This window comes from Malaya genurostris, chromosome 2 (assembly GCF_030247185.1).
Source record: "Malaya genurostris strain Urasoe2022 chromosome 2, Malgen_1.1, whole genome shotgun sequence".
NCBI lineage: Eukaryota > Metazoa > Arthropoda > Insecta > Diptera > Culicidae > Malaya > Malaya genurostris.
Genome location: NC_080571.1, coordinates 236,921,656 through 236,935,180, shown reverse-complemented (window position 1 = coordinate 236,935,180; position 13,525 = coordinate 236,921,656). Strand labels below are relative to the sequence as shown.

Sequence of the window (13,525 nt, the reverse complement as noted above, 5' to 3'; positions counted from 1 at the left end):
ATTATTTTACCACAAATATCCTGATCTAGCATTATATCTCTTGATATAAAAGAAAAATAATTAAATATTGTTACATCGTCTGCATATTTTTTTTGCTTGTCCAATTAAACTGTAATCATTCATCTATTAGCCATCGATCTGTCATTACTGGAAGCCTGCCTTTGTGGATTAGAGCTGTTAAGTTTATGTAAATATACTAGTATAAGTACACTTGAAACCAATTCTACGGATTTGACTTCAACGAAAAGTGGTATCACTGAATACAAGCTGAATATCATTTTCTCGCATTGGCTAAAAATTAATCGTGCAACTTTTAAGTGATTTGCCCTTGCAAGTCCCACACTTTTACGATAATTTTCCTTCGTTGAAGGTATTCTGAACATTTAATTTTAAAATTATAATTCAAATAATTTGCTCACTCAAGCTAAAATTATACACTCAAATAAAAATTCACGTTCGATTTATTTAAAAAATCAAGTAGAATGATTTCAAACGTAAAATTGAATATTATACGTGACGAATATGAACACTATGCAAACATCCCGAATAGCAAAAATTGTTCTTATATTGTATTTCTCCACTCTTCTCGCAACGATTGTGAAATTGGAAAAGCGCACTTTGTTTGTATGATGTGCAACAAGTTGCTTGTTTGATATGTTTCACTGCAATAATATTTATTATGAGAAAGCCGGAAATGAAATTGTTCAAATGAACATGGTGTACAGTCAGTTAATAAATCTCCTTCGTATCGGAATTCGTATCGAGACTAATAAATTCTTTGCGGTAGACGAGTGGACTATCGAATGTTCCAGTTCGTGTCATTCTTGCTGTCGTGACCTTCCATACATGAAACTTTTTTATCATTTCATAAAGACAAATTGAGATTCAATTTAATTGTTGTGACCTTTCAATTTTATTTTTCTTCCCTTTAATGAAAATGATGGACTGATACAAACAAATCTGAAATAGTTTAAGAGAACATCAGAAGATCATGTATATCATGTTGTTATGTAACTTATAGAAAATAAGCGCTCCAAAAACAGGACCTAGTATAGTTAGTTTAAGGCATTCGCTTATGCGTGTGTAGAATACCTGTGAATCATACTTTAGTACCATGATTTATTGCGACTTTTGCAGTGGATTATCGCAACGATATACTTACATCAACTTCTGGTGATCGAGCATCTTCGCGTGCCACCGAGTTCCGATCGATTTCCGAATTCAATTGTGGTAATCGTGGTTTCGAATTTCGTAAAGGACGTCCAAAATTACTGGTCAGAATGTATATTGATGCTGTATTTCGAAAGATTGGCATGTGACTTACCGTATTGCCTGTTTCTTCGGAAAACCGGACACGTCTACACCGTTCGTTCTATTAGAGCAACACAGGACTCATAAACTCTGAACGGAACCATTGGTTTCTTTTTATTAATTGGATATTGAACAAAAGTCTTTCTTTTCTGGTTCGAGTAATCCACAGACTATTTTCAGTTAAAAAATAAAATACCATCAGAATTCATCTTTTTGTAATTTTTAATTTTTATTTTTCTACTTAAAAATTATAATTGTTTTAATCAGTAGTATTTATTTCTCATTATATATTTTGTTTGCTTAGTAATTTTTACTTTTTCGCCAAGTAATTCATCAAACTGGGATTATTAGGTTGCAAAATTTCTTCCATTTATGTTCATCTGTTGACAATGCTAGCTTCCATGCTCATTGGCTGAATATTTTTGTTTGATTCGATACTTCACAAAATGCCTTAGATTAGAAGGATTTCGAACTGAGAATTTGAGTTTTGTGATTTTGTTGATGTATGTTAGAATGACGTTTGTTGTTCGTTTCGAGTATGGATTAATCAGAGTGCTATGGTGAGTTTCTCACATTGGTTGAACGGTCTGAGCTGCAGTTTGTTTTGGCAATTATTATTTCTCGTTTCTGTTGTTAGTCTCAAAACGGGTATCAGTTCGTCAAACATCAATGGACCTAAACACAGCTTCCTAATCTCGGTGCTTGTTGCGTACAACTAACACTTTCTATTATTTGAACGGCTGAAAGCAAAAATCGGATAAGTGCAACTTAGTTTGGAAAACCCGTTTAAGTATTTTTGAATGCAAAAACCGGATAAAAACATTGAGCGCAAAAGTCGGACACGGACTTTTAAATGCAAAAACCGTTTAAAAACATTTTTATTGCAAGAACCGGACAAAAATACTTTGAATGCAAAAACCGGACAAAAACTTAACCGGTTCTTCCAAAACAAATGTATTTATCCGGTTTTTGCATTCAAAGTTATTTTCGGCCAACTGTCGCTGCGGGATAAAGCATGGGTCGCTAGTTTACTACGGGTGGCGTGATACGTAAGCACATTTTCTTTGAGTCTCGTCTTGTTCCGCAGGGAAAAACGAATGTGATTCCATAATTATGTCAACTCTACTCTATAAATTTTAATGGAAACTCTTTGCAATAGGTTATTAGAGAATAATCATAAATGTACAAAATTCTTGATACGAAGATGAAACGTAAAATATAGCTTGGTAAACATAGTTCGTATCTGTTTTCATACCACGCAACTATATTTTCCATAATGGATGGAACTGATATACTTTATTAATAGCTCGTAGCTATGATGCATAAATGTTCACTAAATTCATAATGTTTTCACCAATTAACAAGCAAACATGTATTAAGGATTACTGGAAAAAATGAAAACAGATATGTGTTTCTTTTGATACTTCTGTTAATCATCTGTGCAGTCAAGTTTGCGTATTAGTGGATTCAATTCGAGGAACATCATAGTTGTATCAGTTCAATTGTGAATATAACAACAGATTTGAAATTAGAGTAAAATATTCAACATATCTTAAACCTTTTTATAGATATCTGATAACTATGCTATATTCATGTCGGTACTTCTATTCATTAAATGTACTCATAACATGCAATCCTTTGATTGTAAATCGAGTGATTGAGTTTACTGTTTCGAATAGTAAGGTAACGGTACCCCCGTTCAACTCATCTCCAGTTCGCTTCTCGTATACTATAATCATTGCTTAAAGTAAGAACTGCTGTCTTTGTTCGAGCCACTGGCCCAAAGGGAATGGATGGAAATAGGATCATTCGCATCGAGTTTTCGCGTTGATAAAACAGCAGTATTGCTCAATTCTCAAGCCTTTTTTCTGAGATACTGTTTCTTAGAGCCGAAGCAAAGATTTTGAATTCGATTTTATCACAATTTGTTGATTGAAAGTCGAGTTATTAGCTAAAAAATAAAGCGAATGAACAAATGAGATGACTGTCGGTATATTAGTCTAACTTATAAGTCATCTGGTCTAGTTTCATTTTCCCTTATCAACAATCGACTTTGAGTTTTGCTATGATTCATGACTTCTCAGCGTATACCTTGGATTTCAAATAGCCTCACAAAAAAAGTCTTGTGGCGTCAAATAGGGTGATCTCAGGGGCTAACCAAAATCATCGTTATGACTCGTAATTTTCATAACAAATCGATTGTTAGTCAAACTTTATGGCATGTTACCCCGTCCTGTTGAAACCAATGACCATTGAAACCGTTTTTTTGTGTTAGGATAATCTAATGAAGCTCAAGCTCTCCCTCTGTTTTTAACTAACAGTTTATGGCTACAATGTACTATTGAATATTACGAGCTAACAATGCAAATTTTGCAAGGATACCCGATCATCAAGCCTTAATGCCAAATTTAAGACAAATAAAAAAATAAATTCGAAATACATGTGTTTTAGTGAAGATAATATTCGAATCAATCCTTCCGATTTTTACTCGATCCTTTGAGTTAACGCCATGCACACATAAACATATTTTGTACAATTATGCCTATTTTCATGCACACATATTGAAAAGGATATTAAATTCAAAATTACTTTACAGTGCTTTATTTTTCTTTTACCTAAGAAGCAAACCTGAGCGTTGATTGAAAAACAAAGTTTCATTCATTTAAAATGAATGCATTCGTATTTAGTTTTATATCGATTATGTTTGTCAATCAAATTGATGTCCATTTCATATTACTATTGACTTACATGGTTATAAGTTTCTTTTTTTTGTGCATAGATAGTGAATCCTACTCCAACTTATGGTTTGAATGAATTGAATGAATAGAAGATGTTGAACATTTCACTCTAATTTCGTTTGAATAATAATTTCAAATCTGTTGTTATATTCACAATTGAACTGATACAACTATGATGTTCCTCGAATTGAATCCACTAATACGCATACTTGACTGCACAGATGATTAACAGAAGTATCAAAAGAAACACATATCTGTTTTCATTTTTTCCAGTAATCCTTAATACATGTTTGCTTGTTAATTGGTGAAAACATTAAAATTTATAGAGTAGAGTTGACATAATTATGGAATCACATTCGTTTTTCCCTGCGGAACAAGACGAGACTCAAAGAAAATGTGCTTACGTATCACGCCACCCGTAGTAAACTAGCGACCCATGCTTTATCCCGCAGCGACAGTTGGCCGAAAATAACTTTGAATGCAAAAACCGGATAAATACATTTGTTTTGGAAGAACCGGTTAAGTTTTTGTCCGGTTTTTGCATTCAAAGTATTTTTGTCCGGTTCTTGCAATAAAAATGTTTTTAAACGGTTTTTGCATTTAAAAGTCCGTGTCCGACTTTTGCGCTCAATGTTTTTATCCGGTTTTTGCATTCAAAAATACTTAAACGGGTTTTCCAAACTAAGTTGCACTTATCCGACTTTTGCTTTCAGCCGTTCATTTATAAATCATAATTGCTCTCACAAATGTAGCAACCGGTTCATTTGCTGATTTCTGTACTTACTCTACGTTTTATGTTATTTTGTTTGTTAGGGTTTTATTTCAACAACAGTTCGATTCTAATGTTTCAATATTTTATTGGTCTTAATTCATTCCTAATGAACTTTTTCCTTGCGTGTAAATTACTTTGTCAGTTTTACACATTAATTTAGTCATGAAACTTGCAGTTTTCGCTTCACTGCAGACTGTATTCTGCAATACCGATTGCCGTTAGATTCAAACTGTTCGATCCAATTTGTTAAGAACTTTTATAATGCATATTCTGTTTGTCTGTGGTTTGTAATCAACATTCAACAGTATTCTTCGACTTACGGCTTATTTTCGAGTGCGTTTCTGTTCTTTTTTCATACAATTATTGATTTTTAGTTATAAACTCATCTCACTTGCTTATTGTTTACCGCGCTTATGGATTATTACCTCGTAAGATGTTGTCCTTTTACTTTCATTTCCACATTACTTGTTTTTGACGTCATATCGAAGGCAAACGACGGATGAGGAAGCATTACGTTGTCTTCATTTTAATCGTGATCCTGCAATTTTTTGGAAACGTCAATGAATGGGATGAATCACGATAGTACTCGTCATAAGCTGATAAAAGGTTCTGAAACATATCAGTGTAATGTTTTGTTTCTTCTGTTGCGAGATCCATTTTTTATTCAAACGGCTAATGTAGTATGCAACTGCAGAATTTCTCGGAGTTGAAATCCATTGTGGTTTGAAGTATTATCATTGTCAAAATTGGATTTAGAACTTGATATCTGAGGCGCGATTTTACGAGCTCGTTTCCAATTGTTGCTTTCATACAACATTAGTCGACAAACTTGCATTCAACGTACAGCTAGAAACCACACCGAATCGTCCATTTAATTATCATTTCTTGTGTGTATAAATTCTGCCCATTTCTACTCACAGTTTATTGACGCAACGGAAACAGAAAACTGTCTAAACTACTCGTAATTATTGCACAGTTAGACTACTGATTCTATTCATTTCATGCGGCCAATTGTTTCTTTTCTCTTGTTAACCATACCTTGTATTTTAGCACAGATCCCAAGACATTCTTTCAGTGTAATTGCACATATACCGGCCATTTGGGTGCATTCTCGAAAATGATTTGTTTGTTATGCAAACTATCAGTTCGGGATTTCAATTTATTCTTATCAAACTAATTGACAAACAAAGTTCAACGTGACGAAAGTACGGAAGGGTTTCGGTAAGGGTTTTTCTTCATTTATGGTGATTAATATTTACATTTTCGTATCAAATGTTTGAAATGATTGAGGTATTCTAATCAAAATATGGATATAATCGTTTATGTTGTAATTATAATAATCCAGTTTAAAACTAGTCGAAACAGTAAACGTTTTCATAATTAAAAATTTCAACTAAATTTTTGGATGGATTTGTGTTTTACTTCTATTCTATATATAAAAGTAGAGAGATCTTGTCGACATTTCAATTAGAAAGAGTTTAAAAGCAGTTTATATTTACAAATTACAAGAGATCGTGGAAAGCAATCAGGGTAAGCTGCGACGGTGTTTTATTTCACTGGACTGTTTTTATTCTAATATTTCGTCAATGTATTTTTCGTTTCTAAATATAGATAATAATAAACATAAATTGTAACAGCTCATGTTGCAATGACATAACGAAATGATATTTTAATAAAAAAAAATAAGTATTAGGAAAGGCTAACTCAGTTTTATAACTTGAATAGGGTTCCACTTAATGATACTCTGAAATAAAAATTGACTGATGACCAAGAACATAAATAACTTGACGAAATATGAGATTAATGTCTACCAGGAAAGATACCCACTATCTCGAATATTATTGTTTAGTTCCATGTGCTGCATAGGAAATCTGCTATAGAATTTGTTTTTCAGATCATCGGAGGTTAGTCAAAAATAAATCCTGGCGGGTTCTAGCAGGTGAATTAAGTTCAAATGTGGAACGAAACCATCTCAGGAACATAGTTCCTGTTACGTATATCATTTTATGTGTTTCTGATATGTAAAGAAATTATCTAATAATAAATACAATGTTTATATCGCTAACGGCAATTCATGTTTTAACTTTAGAATGAAACTGGAGAAAAAAAATCTCAGAATTTACACCCTACAATTGCCTTCATTTGTATTAGTCACCTTCAGGCACGACTATTTATCAGCTCGCTACACTTTCCTGTGTTGTCCTTATGTTTATCCAACGAGTCCAATCTTTAACATTCACTTACTGACTACACAAAATTTCATTATGATAGCTGGAGTATTTTCCAACAATCCTTTTATTTTTATTCCTTCATTCATCTATTATACAATGTCGAGCTACCTACCGGAATCTGAGCAAAATCTGTACCCTTCATTCTCCTATGTGACTTGTTACCGTGTTTATCTCATAGTCTTTTGTTAAAGCAGATGGCATTGAAACCCCTCACTTCCTTTTTTCAGGATAATTCAAGTCATGTCGTGTCGGCCGAGCCGGCATTTTTTTTGTTAGAACGGAAGCTTTATCACCAGCATAATCAACCGCTACATTTCTGTAGCATGAAAGCTTGCAGCAGCCCAGTTAGGATGATCCAAGGGCAATGTTTTTCAGAGTTCATGTAATTTTTATCTCCAGCCGTATTAGTGCGGAAGACATTCTCAACGGGATTGTAGCGATGATCTCATGCAGTGCCTGAAAAGACTGTCGGAAGACTAACGTCACCGGTGTCGGTCTGTTCACACTTAAATTTTTTAGCTGAGTCTCGGCAAAAAAATGCCGAGATTCGCACAGCCGAGTAATCAGCAATCATCTCGGCAAAAATAAAATTACTGAGCGTCTCGGTATCCTAAAATTTGACAAACGTCAAATATTGCCGAAATCGTCAGCATAAGATTTACTGTTTGCTCAGTGAAACGTTCACTGAATATTCGGCAATCCAATAAAACGAAAAAATGGAAAAAATAAATTACCGAATCATCAGTAATTAAAAATCTAGTCAAATAATTTTGTTTGTATTTTCTCAACATTATAAACACGCCATTCAGGATAAAAAATTCATTTTATTAACACTTAAAGGAGGCTTACAAATTTGTTGCCAATAGTGCTTAAAGCCTACCTGAAAACATGTAGCATAAATAAAAAGCGGCGTTTCCAGATGCGGCCACCTTGAGTCGAGCTGGAAATATGAAAATAAAAATATATATTGATTTTTGGCTTACAAAAATGTTCAATATTTAATGATGCATATACGGTATTGTTCAAATAAACTTACCTTGATCTATTGAATTATTCCATGCATTGGGTTATTTTTTCGCATATCCCCCAAAGTTTTGTCTCGAGGACGCTTTGAGACCCGTGTTGGGTGTTTTTCCCTTATAATCGCGAGTGCTCTGATAAAGACGCTTTTTATAAAGCGAAACATGTCACTATATTTATTCAATATTTTCACTTGCAAGTGGTTCCACGCTTCTTCGAAGATTATCCATTTTTTCACTCGAGAATTTCATTAGAAAATAATCGCACAATGCGAAGCGAAAATGTAACGCGGCAATAAATGACAGCTGTCGTGCTGAATCTCGGCAACAGCTAGCGCATATTCCGAAATCTCGGCAAACGTCTCTGCTGATGTCGGCATATCTGTTGTTTACTGATAAATTCAGCAAGCAATTATGCCAAATTTCGGCAAAGTGAAGCATTTTACCGAAATATCAGTGAAAGCATTTAACGAAGCTCAGAAACATGCGTATTGATTACTGAGCAATCAGCAAATTTACGTGTTGCTGATCAGTTTCGGCATTTTATTATGCCGAGCTCAAGAAATGGTTTTAAGTGTGTTGGTTTTCAGGAAGCTTGCAGGCGGTGGTAACCAAATAAGGCTGATTCGATGGTTGATCAAACTAATTCGATTACCAAGTTCATTCACTTTATATGGAATTGATTATTTGACAATGATATCATAGATGAGAAATACAAAGAAATTTCAAGCCTTACACGAGTCTAAAAGCAAAGCCGTTTCGACAATCTCTGATCGCTATTTACCTCTCATTAAATGATAGGTTAGAATTTCTAACATTTTAAAACTTCGAAGATCAAACTTTGATTTTCAAATTGATAAAGAATTGGCAATACTGAATACTGACAATACTACTCTCTCGTGTAAAGCGGCCTTTGCACGAGACAATATTATCGTCAATACAAGAAGTATTGACAATACTTTGGATCGTGTAGTGGAAACTTATTTGGATTAACGAAAATATTGTCAAAAAATCCTGGATTAACTGTATTGACAATACTATAAAACAAAAAAAGTACCCTCTTTAAAGTTTGAATTTGACAGTTATTTGCTCGAAAAATAAAAGTCCGTAACTTGAATGCAACAGGAAAACCATCGAGAAAAGGTTACTTCAATTGACGGCATTTTTCCTTTCTTGTTTTATGATGTTTCCTAATACGATAGAATTGAAAACGAGCTAGAATTAAACCAATAGTTTTGAAACCTGTTTCTGTGAGTTTTTCTGCATTCTATCAAATAATCTAGATCATTAGATTACTATCCAGCAATCAAAACTAAGCCTGCTTCGGTCAAGGTCATTTTGAAAATACCGGAAAAATCAAATACACCATGAACTTTCGCATTGCAATGTTGACATGTGAGTAAATTAGGCAAAATACTGAGTGCTTGTGGTTCGTTCCGTACGATTTTTTCGCTCCCTCGGAAGCCACGGAAATTTGACGGCTTCCAGACGCGTTTTAAGGACGGCAATCAAAGCCTTATTGACATGAAATACTCTTCCGTCTTTCAGTTTGTTCTTGATTTCCCTCGCCGCACCGTTTGGCGAAAAAATGAATTTGTTGTGTAATGCAATTGAACAATTTTTGACAGCTACTAAAATGGAAGAAAACGTAAGTTTTTATATGTTATTTAATTTATCATTTTCAATCCAAAATTAACTGTCCAAACAAGAACAAAAGCGTTTATAACAAAACAAATAACATTGCACAGTTGTCAGCCAGTCAAGTTTATCCGGGGTCACTGTTACCCGCATAAAGCCGGCTGTCATACGGCTGGCTAACGCTGCCAGCGAGTAAAATGTGGCTGGCAGCAGACCCTGTCAGCTTTGAGCGAAATCAATCTTCAGTCCAGCAACGCCATCGCACGGTATCACATTCAACAAATCTTATCAATTGTATGAGTGCGCAGTGCTGCTATTTTGGCGCGCACGAATTTGACATTTCTTTCCCATACATCTATGTACGAGATTCGATGCGAACTCGCTTGAGGGCGCCATGCTCGCAAAAAAGAATGTTGCCAATGATTTGTTCGGGAAATGTGAGAGCTGGATATCTTGTTAATATGAAGTCTTTGCTGGCAGCCATTCTGGCGTCCAGCTGCCTCAGCGCTACCAAACATACACCTCAAATAAGACATCCGTATCCACTAGGATTTCTAAATTGGACGTGTCTGCCAGCTGTTTGTCATACCGATCGAAATCTTTGACATTTTCAGCGAAGGTGAAAAGATGAAAACGCTCGGCTAACTAAGATACAGGCGACTATGTTTTGCCAAGTTTTTTTTTACCATCCGCAGAAATTGGTCAGTATTTTACATCAATATTAAAAAGGCAAAAAATTGAATTTTCAAACGAATTTGATGATGGGGGTCTGAGGCCTAAATGAATTTTAGTAAAGGGGTCCTTGACCCAAAATAGTTTGGGAATCCCTGGCATACACTCGTACCAGCCGCTACCTAATTTTGGATCAAAACCTACCTAAAATCAACTAAAGTACATCTCCCCAATTTTAGGTAATGAGTGATTACCTCAAAATTAAGGTAAATGTTGGTTTACCCAAAGTGTTATGCCATAACAAAGTACACTACCCATTTTTTACGATCAAGTCAAAGTTTGAGTAGATAACGACCTAATTTTGGGTAGCTTATATAAGAGCTCGACAAGTACTTTAGCATCAATCGCATTAAAATGCTTATCACATTATCATGCTTCGATTTGACGAGACAAAATTTAAATGTAAAACTTATAATTGAAACGCAATCGTAAATTTCGTGCACGAAAATTACTGGGTAAAAGCATCAACTATGTGAACATTTCATGAGGTTACATAAACTAGAAAGCCTAAAACCAGAGTGACGACAGCTCATCCGTAATGTTGGCAACAATGCAAACCCTTAAGGCCGAAATGTTGGCAGTTTTGTTAGCTTTACATTGTATTAGACAGGTCGTTTGCTCGTTTGGAACAAATCTGTCATTCCAAACGAACTGCTGACGTCTCTCTGATTTTAGCCACTCTAACATAAACCAATGAGAGTTTCTCTTCGTTTAGTTACTCTTCTGCTACTGACTCACTATTTTTCTCGTTGAAGAGAGAAAGCTAACAAAGAGTCTAAGATAGTGTCTATCAACTTGCTATTAAACAGACTTCCAGGGTTAAAATGTTACAATTTAGAGTGAAACCAGGATGCATTTCATTACCAATTCAAAATGATTATTCCTAGAAAGTTTTTATCATTTTCCTGACAACCATTATGTGATTAGAGCCTACCAAATTCATTGACTATTGTTTGATCGAATATCTTTCAATATTTGCATTAATGTTATTCCAAAAGTCCCAATTTTTCAACTATTTACTGTGGAAATCATATAGTTTCAAATGATGTATTACATAATATTTCAACAGCAGATCTGGACTGGATATCTTCTGAAATGAAAATTGATTGACTCAAAGAAAAAAAAGTTATATCTAATTGCATCATAAGTAAACTGTCCCCTAAACTAAACATTTCTTCCTTTCAATTGGCCTTCCTACATAACTATCTCTTTCGCTAAAATGTCTTACCCTTTCTGTTTTGACCAAAGTGTATAAGTAAAAATGCACGCGACCGACTAAGCAATGAAGAGTGATTTGATTTTTCTCTGTGTCAACTTGACATTTGAAAGTCTCTATGGTAAGGGAATATCAACCGAAGATAATTTGCACGCAATCAGACCGCCCTATCTGTCAACACTTTTCCGTAGCTGCATTTTGACGATGACTTCAGATTTTTTTTAAATTTATGCTTTATATCCGGATCGAGCATTTTCATTCCTCGACACATTACTGCATTTATCTTATATGTATTATAAATTTTGTCTACTTTTAACATACTTTTACTCGAATCACATTTTGTTTTTTTTTTCTTGTTGAGGGCAAATTGAGTTGTAAAATAACGAATCTGTCTTAACCCTACGGCTTACCTCACTCTGGATCGCTGAATTCGTACTTCTTAGATTTCCTGAACACGTCTACATAAATATAGCTTCAAATACTAGTTTGTTTGTTTCGAGTCGGGCTTTCTGCCACAACGAAATAAATTATCCAATAAATATGAGTACCATCTTTATGTTTCCTGTTCTAATCTTTATGCCGTACCTGTACTAGCTAGCGTTTTGATAGCGAAGAGGAGGGTGGGTCAGTTTTGTTTTCAATGAAACGAAAGTCCAAACTGCAGGGTCTAAGTACCGTAAACTCTTTTGCAGAGATTCACGTTATTATCGATTACAACTACTACTAGTATGGTGAGTATACGAACTACGACGACGGCGACGCTGGCCTACTAGTTGCAATACTAGGATGATGATGATGATGATGATTTTGGATGTGGGAGTTGTACGTTAGTTTTAGTAGTAACAGTGTAATAGGCTCGACGCTCGTTGACTGTTTGTTTGACTATCATCATCTTGGTTCAATCCTAGCAGTGGGTGTTGGTAGTACCATTCAGACCACGCTGGTCAGCTCCTGGAGGGTAGTTTGGTGCTGATACTTTTGTTGTTGGCCGGCAATCGATAGCCGGACGACAACTTCGCGGGGATGTCGGCTGTTGCTGGAGCTGCGTCAAGCTGCACCGCACGGCAGAGTTCCATTTGAGTTCGAGTTTGCCGAATTCATACCGCAGGCCTTCAGCTCGGTGAAGATCTCGGTGAAAAATCCTGGTTCGGCGTTGATTCGCAACATGTTGGACGACAACCGATTGACTATTAGGAGACATCTTGAAAAGATAAGAGATATAATTGATCAGAAACATGGTTCTTTAATAACAAATGATCGACTGAATGCAACGAATTCGTTTCAGTATATTAGGTTTTTTACCGTCACTGCTAACCTCAATCGAATGAACAAATTTTGACAGTTCAGCAGTACTGTTTGTAAACAGAGTTTTTTTGTTTGTCTGTTAACAATTTGTATGAGACCATTTAAGGTCCATATCGCTTAAATAATGTGTTAAAACATTTGTTCACGATTGGATACGGTTTGTTTTTGAGATTTATTAAATAAAAGTGACTAGTTGCAAAGTGTAAAGACGACTGTTTAAGATGTGTTCTACGATTTTTGTTTAAGATTATTTGTAAACAGTATTGCTGAAATGTCAAGGGTGAATGCTTGTTCATTTGTGAAGTCACAATAAAAAATCGAATTAGGTTTTACACGAGCATGACACAACCTCACAAAATGAGCAGAATGAACTTTTTTTGACAGCCGCCGGTGGTTGTTTGCAGTTTAAAAGTTAATCAGAGGTTCATTGTTTGAATTTAAAAATTGCAAGTCGTCTCACACTAAACAGATCAATACAAATATCGTTCCTCGATGCTGGAAACGCTTACAGGGCAATCTTTTTTATTTTACACTGTGAAACACGTTTTTAATTGGCACTTTTT

General features: G+C 35.0%; 1 protein-coding gene across 1 annotated transcript in view; it reads right to left on the bottom strand.

The window, feature by feature from the left end:
* Positions 1-7,856: 7,856 nt before the first annotated feature.
* Positions 7,857-13,525, bottom strand: part of LOC131428225 (cyclin-dependent kinase 5 activator 1) — a 115,143-nt gene continuing 109,474 nt past the window's right edge. The window contains exon 4 of the mRNA XM_058591986.1: positions 7,857-12,858. Within this exon, the coding sequence (XP_058447969.1) occupies positions 12,705-12,858 (154 nt within the window). The 3' untranslated portion in view covers positions 7,857-12,704. The remainder of the gene's footprint in view (positions 12,859-13,525) is intronic.